This window comes from Carassius auratus, unplaced genomic scaffold, assembly GCF_003368295.1.
Source record: "Carassius auratus strain Wakin unplaced genomic scaffold, ASM336829v1 scaf_tig00004584, whole genome shotgun sequence".
In the NCBI taxonomy this organism is placed as follows: Eukaryota; Metazoa; Chordata; class Actinopteri; order Cypriniformes; family Cyprinidae; genus Carassius; species Carassius auratus.
This window is the reverse complement of record NW_020523609.1, coordinates 276,574-292,906: the sequence shown is the minus strand read 5'-3', so window position 1 is coordinate 292,906 and position 16,333 is coordinate 276,574. Positions and strand designations below refer to the sequence as shown.

Here is a 16,333-nt window from a genome sequence, read left to right as displayed (position 1 = left end):
CTTTTTATAGTGTGGTATCATGAGTTACAAAAACAAATGTCATTCAGTGAAATGAAACACTTTTATTGTTAGATTTTTTGAAAAATAAGTAGATGTTGTGAATAATGATGATTAACCTTTCTGGTCAAGTTCACTGTTTGATATAGGTGGTTCGTTGTTAGCTAGCAATATTAGCTTAAGTAGAAGTTTCGTCATTCAGGGTAATGTTTTGTCATTCGGTGTAATGCAAATTGTCTGTTACACCACAGTGTCATCCATTACACTGAATGACAGTGTCACTGTTTAGATAACATTTTATTATTTTATTTATATTTAAGATAAATGAGTGATATTTAGCACCAAAAAAAAATATATCAAACTTTTATAAATATTAATGTTTTAATGCAGTTTTGTCTTTTTGGTACTGATTTCTTTTAGATGCCCACAAACAAAGAGAGAGTTTCTAGGCACCGGCGGAAAGTTAATGCAGACCCATTTAGGGCAGTGCTTTTAGCAAGGAGACGCAATGACAAAATAATAGGGCTGGGTTTAAAAAGATAGATTTCTCGATTTTAATCCATTCTAATTTTGAAGAAACAATACTGATTTGTAAATCCCAAGAATCAATCTTTCAGCCTATGCTGTTTTCAGCTGATGTTTATCAATATCAAATTGATTTGAAATTGAATCAAATCGTGAAATTTGTGTCAAAGCCTAGCCCTACAGAATAATAGTTTACTGCTGTTTTTAGATAGAGACTCCACCCTACCTATACCACAAGTTAAGAGAGGCCACCAATCCTTAACATGTCATTTATGTTGCCAAACAGAAAGTATTTTTAATTAATATCACAGTTTATATAGATCTATGTCAGTAATTGTATGTCAATAATTAAAAGGAATCTTTATTTCAGCTATCAGAGCAGAAAGTGGTCCTCTATGATGGGCAGGTTTTGGGGGCTGAAGATGATGAATTAGAGGTCAACTGCATGCATCAAAGTGGGGCTGGAAAGAATGCATTTGTGTGGCCTGAGACACCTGACAAACTATTTTACTTCACATCTGATGTGAATGTGATGTGAATAGTGTCTGAACCTGAGCCATTAACCCTGAGGAAGTCCAAAATCACTACAGCACACTGGGAGAAATTTATTGAGTAGGCCTCTCTTTCTCTCTCTCTCTCTCTCTCTCTCTCTCTCTCTCTCTCTCTCTCACACACACACACACACCCACACATACATTGATTGTATTACCACCATCTCTGTTCTTGATGAAATCTCTAAATCACTATATCTGTTATTGATAAAATGAGAGAAATTGTATTACCACCACTTTTTTCACAATTGTTAAGGTGTGTGTTCGTTTGTCCTTCAAGTTCCAATTTGTCAATGAAATGAGAGATATTGATTATACAGTCTTACCACCAGTTCAGTTAATTTTTACAAATATGATATGCATTGTGGAATAAAATTATTATTCGTTTCATCATCTGCTTCATTCAAAACATTGCAATATGGAAACAATGACACTATTTTCCACATTTTTGTCAAAAATGTCATTCAGCGTAACAAACCATGGTCATTCGGTGTAACAGATATATTTATGTAGAAATGAAACAATATACTTATTCTGAGCTGTACTTAATATGTAAAATAATATGTGATTCTACAAAATTTTATTTGATTTTCAATTTCTTACAAAAACTTCCTGCTGACCAGTGGGTAAAACCTAATGGTTTAAAGGATATTGGCGAAGTATAATGCTGTAAAATTACAAATAATTCAATTTAACCCATAGAAATCCAAATTGGACAACAAAATTTAGTACCTGTGATTATTCAGTATTTAAATCAGTGTTTAATTTCTATGCAACCATCAGCACCAAACAGAACTGTAATATATACGTTTGAGCAAAATGACACCATTGGCTCAACCAATGGCAATCATTTGGGGAAAGTCTACTTGTTTCCAAACAATGGGCAACAGGGGAGTGTTTGAAACTTGTTTGTGTTTGGTGCCATCAGTGGTGCAGAAATTATTAGCTTCAGTTTAATCTTCAGGATTTTCAGGTTTCTTATAAGAAATGGCCTTTTGCATACTGTACAGTAAACATACATTTCAAGCAGAGCTCTGGAGCTGCGTCAACCATGCAAAACTTGACTGTGACGGAGACAACTGGGAAAGTCTCCAAACGCTTCCTTCAAACTACAGACCACATTCAGTTGACATGCAAAGCCCCCCGTTTAAAACAATCTTGCACAGCAGTGAACATGCTAAAACATGAAAACTCTGAACCATACTAACCATTTGCGGCTTGTTGTTTTCTATATGCGCACTGCAAACTGTACCGCTTGTAAACAAATACATGCATCAGCTGACACCAAGTTTTATTTGGCTTGGACAGAGTTGATTTCAGGATAGTGGTATAAATCCCAGATCCTAGAGAGAAGCTCGCTGGTAGGTGACAGATTTATTCAAATATTAACTCACAAGCTGGCAAACAGTCTCTTGGAGTGAGTTTGCACAGTCTCTGTTAGATGGAGGGAAATAACAGGGTTTTCACATCAGTGTCAATATAGAACTAGATCATTTACTGGAAAAAATAACTACATTTATGGTCTCTAGACTTATGTTAAATTCTAATACATTGAATCATAATACAACATTTATAATGATATCTTCTGCATAAAAGTCTGTCAATAAATCTGAACTATGTTGGGTAATCTACCATGCAAAAGTTGGAAAATCTTTGGAAGATTCATAATGGTAAATTTATTTATTTATTTGTATTTATTTTTATGATCCAGTAAATATACATTTCATTGTTTCCTGCTGTTTAGAAAGCAATCACTAATGGATATTATGATACCTCAAGTATGTTGCAATTGTGTAATGTGTGTTGTAATCAATACAATTTGTGATTCTGAGTTTTGAAGTCAAATATGTAAAACATGAGCAAACACTGAGTGTATATGTTAAACAAGAACGAATTTTCAACACTACATCACAGATCTTATTAAAGGAAGCACATTATGTTGTTGCTCACAATCATGTGCATTACATTAAACATGAGTCATTCAATTAAGTTAAATTAGTTTAATTTTTGTTTTGTTTTTAGTCAAGGACATCACTACGATATCACATAGGCTGTTCCACTGGCAGAAAATTATTGGTCTAAATGACAAAAGAAAGAAAGAAAGAAAGAAAGAAGAGATTTCAATTTGAATTTATGTTGAGATTATTTTAATTATAACCAAGTAAGCTCCACCAATTCTCATTACTTTATTATGAATAAATCTGATATTTTATACATTCATTATATACCTGTATATGTATAAGCGCCATGTCACATCAGCTAACCACTGGGGTGCCTCAAGGTTCGGTTCTGAGCCCGTTAAATATTATATAATTTCCAATAAAGCAGGAATTATACAACATTTATTTTTATGATATAATGATAATAGTCCACAGTGCATTGACTAATGTTAAAAGATACAAATTAATTAATACACTTTTTTTGTATTGCAAAAATCTAATTTCTAATTTTACCACATAAATATTTTTAAACCTGACTTTACAATATGTTATCCTGAATGGGGTGTTTTGTTTTGTTTTTTTGGACATGAGGCTTTTTTGACTGTGTATGCAACCTGTTCCCAGTGGCATTTCTCACAATAACTAAAACATGTTACTAAGGATGCAAACTGAGCCACCCAAATTTCCCTCCTTTAGAAACCCATCTGGCCCCAACCCAAAACCAATAAATCTGAGCTTAGGAAAAGAGCAAACAATATAGTTGCTCTGACCATCAATAGATAGAGGACAACATGCTTTCTTGTATTGAATTAGGGCCTTTAGAAAGCAAATACAGTCCACAGAGAAAAACTAAGACAAGGCTCACTTAAGGGGGAAAGGAAGTACTTTCAATGCATGTCAACAAGCAGCGGAAGAGAACTCCTAATGGGTACAGAACTGCCACTGGTGTGCAAGAAGAAAAACATGTCTCGTTGGAGTATGGTATGCAAACACACACAGGCATCTTTCAAGCTAGTCTGGGCAGTGGCATGAACTCCTTAGCAAGTACGGGAAATGACACTTGCAGAGCACGCAGACCTTCTCCTAAACCTTTCCACTAGATGGGTTCCACATGGTCTGTAGATAGTAGTGGCATTATTATAGCAACCTCATTGCATTTTTGTGTTTAGAGCATTGTGTCGTCCCAAAATCTTGGTTAAACCATTAACGTGCCATGGCACCAGATGGGTTGCACGATTGTTGGTGCTGGTTTGTGGTTTGATTCAAGTGATGGAATGTGACTAGGACCTGTTATTGTGTTTATGGTTACTGTAAAGGGCTCGGCTCAGGCACATTTACCAGGAAATGATGAGATGAGAGTGAGGCATTGCTGGAATCTACTACTTAAAAATATTTTCATTTTACACTGTTAAAGCATTTATGAGCATTATGATACAAAAAATTACATGTCTGAAAAGATAAATGGGATAATTTATGGTTACACATTATTTTTATAGTCCACTTTAGACATTGCTATAAGTAACTTTGCAACTAAATGTCAACTAACTCTCATTAATTTGCAACTACATGTCTATTAACTCTCAGGGTAGACTTAGGTTAGGTTTAGGTCTGTAGAATAATTTGACATATGCTTAAAAAGTTTCTAATAGTCAGTATGTTACTGTCACATGGACTTTATAAACCACAGCAAGTGAAGGCTACCAGACTCCACATAAATTTTACTATATTAGACAGGGCTAACCAATGGGGTGCCTCAGAGATCAGTGCTTGGCCCTTTTTCGATATACAAAACCTCACTCAAACCATTTAATTAATGAAAATCCACTGTAAATATATTATTATATTATATAAACACTGAAATGTTGTTGAAATTAAATCATGTAAAATTTGAATTCTCCCATGATTCATGTATAACCTGTTTCTTATTGTTGGCAGACTAGTTAAATACATGGCATGAGATAATAGCAAGATTGTTTTTTCTTTAGTTTGTTAATGAACAAGTGCCCATAATTTTCAAAACACCTGCCCATGTGCAGTAAATGTTTTAGCAATAATAATATTAGGTAATGAAAACATCAATTCAAAATGTGGAATTAAATGCATTTTTGAAGCTATATAAGGCTCTATTACAGTCCAGTTCATTGATTGGCTACTGTAAATGTAAATAACAGCCCAACTCTCTTTTCCTCTCCCTTTTTAATATTATTATCAACTTTTTATAGTGATGCTTACATAAACCGACCTTGGCACATATTAACTGTCTGGCCCTTCATCCAGGACTTCTTCCTGTCATTGACCGCCTGTTATCTAACTGCTTGGGATAAATTATTGCATTGTCATTTGTTGCTGGCTACTTCGCAGAAGTCATTTAACCCATTTTCTCCTGACAGATCCCATAAAGCTAATCCTCTCAGTGAGAAAACGTGTGTCAACTTAAATGATAATCAGCCTGTATATAAGCTGGGTTGGGGGCTGGTACTACTTGTGGAGTTATGGTAAGATGGGCTTTGACAATTAAATCTGGCACAACAGAGCACTGTTCCAAAACCTAGTTAGCTGCCTACCAAGACACCAAGTATGCTCCCAGTCCCAACACAAAAATGCTTCCAGTTAAATAATATAAGTCTGTCTTTGAAAGTACCTCAGGCCTGTCGCAATACTCACACATTTACCATCTTTGCACTTGACCATTTGTCTACTTACATTACATATTTCCTTCATGGATAAACTATTTGCTCATAACCTTGAGAGATCCATGCCTGAACACTCACTGTTAGCTCTGCAATACAATTTGCAACAACATTTTACTACCAAATGATATGTAATATCTTATTCATTTAACTTACATCAAATCTTGCATTTTTTTATGGCAAATTGCTTCCTGAATATGGGGAATGATGGGATACGTTTAGCTTCGTTTATTCGTTTATGCAATCCCAGAATGCACTGCAGCAACCACAGTGAAAAACGAATATTCTAAATCAATCACTGAATTTCTGCTAGTATGCTGCCTCAGATGGTTGATGCCTATGTAGACAGCAAGGCAGCATGCTATAGCTAATCCAAGGTGTTGTGGTTTTGCGTAGACTGATGGTTTTAGTTAGGAAAACATATTGAAGGTTCTCAGGGCAAAAAAATAAAATAAATGGAGAGCACCAGACTTTGTCAGCTTTCTATAAATACCCTTTCAACACAAACATCAGTGAAAACTATTTAAAGTTCATAGTTATTTTTTTAAAGGCACTTGTAAAATTGCCTGGACGCCTTTAAGTATATAAAAGATTTATTTTATAAGCAAAATAACCAAGCTGTTAATGAGTGTAACAAGAAGACAAAAATATCCTATAGGTATGAGGTTTGCCTTGGGAACAAATTAATACTGAGCGGTACTTTAGGATGCACGACTTGAACAGAAACCTAATAACACTTTTACTAGTTTCTGCCGCCAGTAATACATACGTTTTGTGAGCTGATGGCTTTATTGTTGCATGAGCAATTGAGCTGCTGGTTTAATAGAGTTGTTGTTGATAGCAGGAGCGACTGGAATGTTTGCGTTTTGGCATTTCTTCACCTCCATACAAGGGCAAATGTTGGCTAGCCAAAGCTGTATATTGTTTTACAAGAGTTGGAATTACAATGTGTAATAACAAAACCAAACTAGATGAGTGGTGCTTACCCATGCATTACTTGAAGCCACAATGCAAATAGCCAGGGCATTTCTATGCTATTGCTAACGAGTGTTTTTTGTTAGTAGCGGTGGCCCCTGGGGGGGGGGGGGGTTATCCACCTTATTTTCCAATGCGGAAGTAAGCCATTTTCTTTGTGAATTCCAGTTCATTAGATGCTATATGTAAATAACTAGAAGAATAAATAAATGTATGCATTTAGCAGACGGTTTTATCCAAAGCGACTTACAGTGCATTCAGGCTAACAATTTTTACCTATCGTGTGTTCCCAGGGATTCGAACCCACAACCTTGCGCTTGCTAATGCAATGCTCTACCACTTTAGCTACAGGAACACTATAAGAAAAGTAAGTGCCATAAATGGTAAAAAATGTGCACTACAAACCTGTGTGATTATGATAATTAATTAAACTAATATGATAAATGCCAGAGTGCAATGTGCAGGTAAAATAACTGGAAGTGGATGACACCCGAAGACTCAAAAATTCAAGTTACTAACGTCAAGGTAAGTTACGCCTGCTCTAAGATGGATATGTATTATCTTAACGTAAACAAATTACATCCTAAAATAGTCTACATATTTAAGGACGCCTTATAATATATGCAAGCACCAACATTTTCTGATACAAAGTTTGTGGACAGCATTGGAGGGAAGGAAAAGACGTTACCTTGCAATGACTGTGACTGACGATGAAGTGTGTCACAAACACCCATAGAGTTAAGTACAGAAGCATGAATAAACAACACCTGAGAAGTCCAACACTTCAACACAATACACTTGAAACAGCAAAAGCCCACTGGAAATCGTTTGTTATGTACCCTACAGGTGCAAGAGTGTGTGCACCAGTAATACTGTTCAGTGTTTACCCATTGTTCACAGATACAATATGGGTCCACTGCCAGATGCAAAAACATCCTACAGGGAACAATTAATATTACACGAACAATGCTTTCGCTAGATTAACTCGACACAAACGTGCTGTCCCCTGCCATACAAGCTCTAACGACTGGGACAAAGCCACCAGGAATACAGTCAGTGAATTAGTCCAGCGCTGCTCTCAATATAGACCACACACTGTTACGAGTCTAAACTCCAAATGTAATGTAGATCTATTTGTGTAGCGTTCTGGCATTTGAACGGGATCTCTGACGCACGGTCCGATCAAGGTCAGCGGGGCCGTTTATTTTTCCCCTTGGCTGCGAGCGTGGGCTTCTGCAGTCCGTCAGCGTGGCTTTTAAAGGGAAACGCAGCTGTCCATCGAGTCAGGCGAGAATTCACAGGTGCCCGTATATCAAGCTCTGTGGACGTGGGCCTATTTCAGCCATTGTGTCGTCACTTAACAGACAATCGCTTTATAAACTGTCCTGACAGATCGGCACGACGTGGAAGTATCTGATGTATTCGTAGCAGAGCTCTTTTCACCTGCGACCGAAATAGGAATTTATATGCGACTTTACTATTATTCGTGGGTCAGAGTCTCCTAAAACCAAAATACAGTGGAAAATAACAAAAACAAAAGAGGCTTCTGTTTTAATTGGGGTCGGTTTAAGTGCGGGCAGGACACTTCAAAGCCGTTGGAAACAGAAATTTACCGTAATACTCTCTGAGCAATGTAAATTGCTCTGTTTACTCCGAATGACACTGTTGAACCCAAAAACTCTGCGTAGCATGTCTAGGAAAGTCATCAAATAAGGAATCCCTGGCAAACGTCTGCAGTCTCTCCAGACCCTTCTGGCTGTTGTGTGTAATAAAGTTGTGGAAAGGAATTGTAAATTCCTTTCGGGTATTAGCTCAAATTTGCCCATTTGAGGGTCAACAAAAATGCTGCTGGTGAACGTCTGAGCACAGAAAAAAATGGGATGACTGGACATAAACAATTATAGAAACAATTCAGTTTTTCCACATGAAATGCGATGCATTTATTTAAGTACTGCCTGCCAAACACTTGAACAAATAAAGTATTAAAAACGAATTCCCATTAGGCTATTTCTCATGATGCTAAGGTTTATTTGATTGTTGTCAGGTATGCTTGTGTTGCTCTATTCAGATTTCATTCCAGTTAACAGAAATGTTTGATTCTAGAAATAATAATTATAATAATAAAAAGGGTGTTATGCATGTTTGCTAGGTGGCTGCTTTGTGAAATCGGGGAACACACTATTAACTATGAGTTTTCCCTCAATAAATTCCTAATTTGCTGCTTATTAATAGTTAGTAAGGTAGCTGTTAAGTTTAGGTATTGAGTAGGATTAGGGATGTAGAATAAGGTCATGCAGAATAAGGCATTAATAAGTGCTTAATGTTCTAGTAATATGCATGCTAATAAGCAAGGTAAGAGACCCTAAAATAAAGTGTTACTGTGAAATCTTATGGAAGTTGAAATGTGCATGTTTTCTTTATGCTTTAAACCATATTTCATATTTTGTAAATAGTGCTTTTGTGAGTGAAGAATGAGAAAGTTATTGCACTGGCCTGTTTCTTGTTTGTAACACCACCTCATCTCGCTCAACTCAAAGCTGCTTTTCATCAGAATCTTGTCTGAATACGGGCCAAGCTGATAAATCTGATTGTAGGCCTGTCTGTTCGGGGACAATTAAATCAAAGTTTGAAAATATACAGAGAAGCAACAGAACCGCTCAAATAACAGCATGCCATAGTTTATCGGTTTGCCCGACAACTATTTTCAATAACAGCACAATTTTGATTTTATGTCTGCAATTTAAGAAGAAATAAAATCAAGGAAACTCGAAACGATTATATGTCGAGGAATCCATTTAAATTAGTTTTTATTGCTTTTTTGGGGGAAGAGAGTTAAAAACAAGCAGACCACAGAAGCTACTGTTGTTTGACACAGCAGAGATGTAAATCTCTGATTTTATGAGAAAATAATTTGTTTACTCCATTTCTTTGGATGCGACACTGTCTGAACGTTTTATGAACATATTCAATAGATTCTGACAAGTGGATAACACATGGAAGCAGAAGAGAGTTTAAAAGCAATTGATATGGATATTAATAAACAATAAAATAAATAAAATAAAATATTTTTACAAAGCATAAAATAACAAATTAATTGTTTTGTTTTGCATGGTTGGTTGTTTGATTATTTTAGATTATTGCTTTTTTCTTCTTCTTTTTAATCAATCATACTAAACAAAGAAATAATAACAAAAAGATGAGACTGTGCCCTTAGATTATTTGGGATAAAAGACTGAAGTTCATTTTTACTACTTGTTTCACTACGACATCAAAGAGAGTAAAACATGTTTGGATGCTTTGCTTTGAACACAAAAGAAGAATGTTGGTCTAAACAAAATTTTATCGCAAAGGTTCATCGCTTGGACAAAAAAAAACACTTTTTTCAAAATATCTTTTGTTGTGTTATATTTAAAAAAAGAAGGTCATAGAAGAACAAACAAAACATGTTTTTTTTCTCTCCAGTAAACAGCATTAAATACATCACGTGTCTAAGTTCTAGACAGACTAGAATGCAAATGAATGATCCACTAATCTCCATTTAATAACTGATTTCACATGTTCATGCACTGAGCACTAATCTAAACTGACACACCTGTGCAAATTAAAACTCGAAATGCCAAAAACAACTGGACTATGCACTGACTTGCCAGCATCTTTCTTTGCACATTAGTATAACATCTTACAGTCCATGTGTCTATGTTTAGCGCTGCTATTTCCAGCTCAGGAGGATTGCTGGACTCTCCAGCCGATCTAAGTTTAGAGCCGCATGTCTTTGATGTCACGTCCCTCACGGCCGTAAGCCATTCTCAACATCCCGAGACATGCTTTTCACATTAGTTAGTGGGAAAAACCGATCCTGAAAGGTGATGTGGATTCAAAGTTCTCAAGAGGAAGATGTGTATTAAAGAACGATTGCAGGTACAATGAGTTCAGGTCAATCAGCAGCACTTCTAATGTTGAGTAATGTTCACTTAATATCTTTGTTTTATTTATTTGGGTTACAGTGAAGCACTTACAATGGAAGTGAATGGAGGCCATGCATTTGTTAATGTGTTAAATACTCACTCCTTTATTATATGGCTACAAAACATAAGCAAATATGAGTTTTAACATGATTTTACTATGAAAATCACTTTCTTTGTTTTCTGTGAAATAACATCCATAAACCGATTCAAATTGCTTTTATAAAATGATAAGCTTTATCCTTCAATAATTGGTCCAATTCATCAAAAGACAATAATATTCTAATTATTAAGTGTTGCACTTTGTCGTCTCCCACTTTTCTAAGCTTCTAAGTCTGGTAGATTCTGATTGGCTGTCCATATCATTCATCAGCTGGAAAAAAAAGAAAGGAATATATATCCATTGATATTGTTCCTCTGTATTGTCATCATTGTAGTAGTGGTATGGCCTTTATTGTAGAATTATAAAGATTAATGTAGCATTACATCAGTTGTTCACAGATGGATCCTCTGCAGTGAATGGGTGCCGTCAGAATGAGAGGTAAACAAGTAATCCACACCACTCCAATCCATCAGTTAACATCTGGTGAAGTGAAAAGCTGTGTGTTTGTGAGTCCATCATATATATATATATATATATATATAGTTTTTTTTTTTTTACTTCAAGCTATTGCTTCTGGCCAAAATATGTGTAATGCATAATAATGCTTCCTCCAGTAAAAAAAAGTAATCCCCTGTTGTCTCTCACATAAAAAATTCACCCACATATTCATTTTTTTTTTTACCTGTTTTGGTTTCTAAACAGAGTTTGAGTTGTGCATATTTCGAGACAACATGTTATTGATAGAGGACTCATTTAAAGTTAATACGTCTCAATGTATTTGTTTTTTTGCAAACAAACAGCTTTTCACTTTGCAGTATGTTAATTGACAGACTGGAGATGGGTTACTTTTGTATTATTGTGATGTTTTTATCAGCTGTTTGGAGACTCTGACGGCACCCATTCACTGCCAATAATGTAATGCCAAATTTCTCCAAATCTGATGAAGAAACAAACTCATATAACCTTTAAATGGCCTGAGGGTGAGTACATTTTTAGCCATTACTTTAAAACTTCATGCATTCAGTTACTTTTATCATTCTTGGTATGCACAACCCTTTAAGAAGACTTTTTTGAAACAAGGTATGAGAAATTATGGTTTGTAGTAAACTACATTATGCCTACAAATGATGTCGACTGAACTTCTGCAGCACTAACGTTCACTTAGACAGTGTACAGACAGTAATGTGCACACAGTCTTTATGATTTCTATATGTAATGCATTTTGTCATTTCTAAGCATTCAGCTGGAGGCCATTCATGTTGAATTGAATTGTTTCGGGTTCAGCTAACTGAACTGCTCCAGTGTTTATATAATCAGTGCAAAGCCCAGGAACATGTTTGTAATATGAAAGAACACACTAATAAAGAGGAATGCAAACCGTCAGTCTCCCTCTCCCGCAGAAATACAAGTTTACTAACAGGATCAAATGAACTTGGCCAAAGAGAGTGAATTGTCCGAGATAAAAAATACACCACAAATTCCATTTAAAAAATGTCTCCTCAAAAAATTATCCTGTGTTTCCAGTGCATATTCCAGCAAAATAAATGTAAGACACATTTGGTAGAAGTTAGAGAAATATTTAAACCATCTAGAGGCCATGGTTATATTTTTATACAAATATCTGAGCAGAATATTTGGTGGAGCAACTTGGCGTTCCTCCACAGAAAAGCTCAAATAAGCTCGTCGATTAGCATTTCATATGTTTTAATATGAATATAAATGTATTTAAAGATGCCTTCTTTTCATCATCTAGGATCTTATGTATCATTTTGTCACATGACCACTAGCCTGATGCTACAATAACACTGTTCTGGGTTGCAGCCAGATTTTTTAAACTTTTGTCAGCGGCTCAGAACAGTGTTCCCTTTTGGTCGGGTCTCAAAACTAGCTATATTTGGTTATCAGCCACCTCCAGGAGGCTATTTTAGGCTGTGGGAAAAGTTAGTCCCTCTTCATTGAGAACTCTGTCACTGTCTGCTAATGGGAAAGACCCATATCATGGGAAAGTGTTATTTTGGTGTTCTTCTCCAAACAACGGCTCTATTTTTGGAGTTGCGCTTTTAGTTTTGACCCAGGAGGCCGTTTAATACATCATTGAAATGGTAACTGAAATGTGAATTTGATGTTAATTTGGGGGAACAGTAGTAAACAGATAAATCGCTTCGATGCGGAGTCACACAGAACAACAGCGCCTCCCACAGGAACAAAACATCGTCCGGTTGAATGTAGCGTTGTCTCCACCTACTGGTCACAACACAGTATGGCACCATCAATACTTGTTAATGCATTTATTGTGACTTAAGTTTAGTTAAAATTGAATAAATAAAAAACATTTATTTGACTCATATGTATCATTTTTATGATTCTCAGCTTTTTCTAATCAATCAATCAATTTATCTCTAAATAAAGTTTTATATGAGATGAGAGTGGGAAAAATAATCTTGATCTGACAAGAGTGACTACAGCCTAAATTAGTTTTCATTTATGTAATGATAAAAGTGCCAAATAGACATTTACATTTATAGTAATAGATAATAATAAATGTATAATAAAAAAAGATAAAACATTAATAAACTCAGACAGACTCTTTCTGTACCTTCAGTATGCTCTTGAATTATAAACCATTCATATACTGCTCTCTACTGGCTACATTAGATAATCATACAGCTGCTGCAAGATTCATCTTAACATTATCAGTGTTAAGAGCAGTTGTGCTGTTTAATATTTTGTGGATATAATACACTACTATTCAAAAGTTTGGATTTATACTTTATTCAGCAAGGATGCATTAAACTGATCAGAAGCTACAATAAAAATATTTATAATGCTATTTAAAATTTCTATGCAAGATAATTACTTTCCACTGAATGTTCTATTCATCTTAGAATCTATATATGCAGAAAAAAAGTTTAGAATTCATAATAAGAACCATTCTACATATTTAAGCACTAATAATTTTAAATTATGGAACAAATCTGCTTATTAGAATGATTTAACGACTAATAATATTTCAAAGTAACACTAGTCTTATTGTATTTTTGATCAAATAAATGCAACCTTTGTAAGAGAAGACTTTTCAAAAACATTTTAAAATCCTGAAAATGTATATTTACATGCTATAAAAAACATTTATTTTACTAAATATATTTACCCCTATGATAATATCCCATCTTAAACGCAGTAAGAATATCATTCATACAAAAAAATACATTCTGTTCTAACTTAATGTTGAGTTAATGATGCACTTATTGTATATAATACAAGGAGATGTTTAGAAGAAAAGTTTCAGCATGACAAATCAAAGGTTTTATTATATAAGTGAAGCCAGCAGCCATTTGAAAAAAAAAAAAAAAAAGACTGAACTTCAGGAATTTTAATGACAGTCAAAAACACATTACGCAAATCAAGTGCGACCAACACGGGTTTCCAAAACGTAAAACAATCAACTTTCAGAATAAACAGATTTACAGCTCCGTGGTTCCGAAAAAAAAAATGTCGTCCACATAGTCCATCCACTTGAAGAATCTAGAGTCAAAACATAATTGTGTAGATACTCTGTGTTCGACTGAAGGAAGTCACCCGACCCTCAGCGGCGGAGCCACTAACACGACTCCATCCCCTCGGACAAACAGCATGGGGATGTTCCGCTTCGTCGACTGCAAAACAAACACGCATTTCAACACCACACCGGATGACTTAAGATACAACATAACTAATTAAGTGTCGTTACTTTAGAAAAAAAAAAGGAATAATTTTTTTTTTTAATATTAAAGACTAGCAGTGCCCCAATCCTACAATTAGATTACCATTTATTCTTATAAATTTTTATTATAAGTTTTTTCGTTGCTGCTGTTAGATCGATTTATATTTGTCACCAATATAAGGTTTATTAGAAACCATCTCAACATGGATAAAGATGGGTAATTTTTTTACAACACAATAATGCATAACCCCTTTGAATTGACTTTGAATTGTACATCTAAGCAGAACGCAAACACAAAGAAAACTGTGGATTGCAGTGACCTTATAAATCTCCTCATACGTCTCCTCGTCGATCTCCACAGTCGTCACAGTCTCCTCAACATCTCCCAGGATCATGTTTAAGTGCTGGTCATAGGCCTAATGCGGAAGAAAAAATAAATAGTGTGTGTGTGTGTAATAACTGTGATTCTATATAATAATGCCAACGAATCTATATAACTTAAAATTAAAGATTGATAGTTTGTTGTCTATATCCTGCTGTCTAAAACAATTGAAAAAAACTATTTTGGTTCTTGAAATAAAATAAACCTACACTGAAATTATATATATATATATACACACACACACACACAATACAACTGAAACGTATACCAAACGTACATAAAAAATAAAATAAATAATAACATAAGAAATGTATATATGTACGTGTATATTTTATATATATATATATATATATATATATATATATATATATATATATATATATATACATATATATACTATATTAGTATTATTATTATTTAAACTACTGTTGTACACTAATGATGCTAAAATAATCGTTATGCCATTAAACTTTAAGCCATTATTATCTACTATATTAAATATCGTCACGTTATTAACATAGCAAAGATGAAAACAGTTTCAGTTCGTTTCACGGTGTGTTGTCCTTCACTGTAACGTTAGTTGTAAACTGATAATACAAGTAAGAAAGCTGGCCATCAGTAAACACACAGACTGCTGGATGAATGAATGGATGAATGGAAGGATGAATAGATTGATGAATGAAGATAGATTGATGTTCGTGTGTCTCACGTGCAGTCTGCCGCGCAGTTCTCTGTCGTTCCTCATCTTCACATAGATCCTCTCGTCCAGGCTGAGTCGGATCAGATCCAGAGGCTCTTCCACCGTGTTGCTGCTCTGCTGCTGCAGATTGCATTAGCATTACAGCCATATTAACAGAGCAAAAGAGCCATATACACACTCGTCTGAGAGCCGCTGGTTATAAACTGCCTCGAAATACTCGTGAACATATATGAAAACAACATCTGTCACTCAGCTCCGCGATTATCAAACGTATAAAAACATACACTTACGTTTACATGAAAACAAAATAGCATACCTGCTCAGCGTCGTCCGCCATCTTTTCAACGTTACCCGAAATGCTTTTCGTTCGACTCCCACAAACCGAAGGCGGGAAATGTAACTGTTTCCTGTTTAGACCAGAGTTCCTCCTCTAGAGGGCGCGTGACAAACCAGAAACTGATCCATATATAGAGTCTTAAAATCTCAGTAAGGATTTTGTCTTGTAGGACAAATGTGTAGACCAAAAGTGTAATAGTTTACATTTATATATTCTAACGACGGTGTAACTGACACATTCGTGAAAATAACATTTCTAGGCTATATAAACAAACTTAAACGTCTTCATACATCCTATCCTTGTTCACCATCACAAACAGCTTTGATCGGTCCATTCTGTCCAGCGGTGAGAAAAGTAACACCTACCACGTTTTGATAACGTTTTCACGTATAATTGCAAAGGCCCTTGTAATAATGTACTGCACCTCCGATTTAGTTTGCTAATTTATTAGCAAGAGAACATTTATTT

At 35.1% G+C, this 16,333-nt stretch overlaps 1 protein-coding gene across 1 annotated transcript; it reads right to left on the bottom strand.

The window, feature by feature from the left end:
* Nucleotides 1-14,101: 14,101 nt before the first annotated feature.
* Nucleotides 14,102-15,966, bottom strand: LOC113070585 (U6 snRNA-associated Sm-like protein LSm3). Its single transcript, XM_026243981.1, has 4 exons — nucleotides 15,845-15,966; nucleotides 15,538-15,648; nucleotides 14,767-14,862; nucleotides 14,102-14,399 (listed from the first exon to the last, which is right to left on the bottom strand). Exons 1-4 carry the CDS (start codon nucleotides 15,863-15,865, stop codon nucleotides 14,319-14,321), a joined length of 309 nt encoding a protein of 102 aa, XP_026099766.1. The 5' UTR covers nucleotides 15,866-15,966; the 3' UTR covers nucleotides 14,102-14,318.
* Nucleotides 15,967-16,333: the final 367 nt, after the last annotated feature.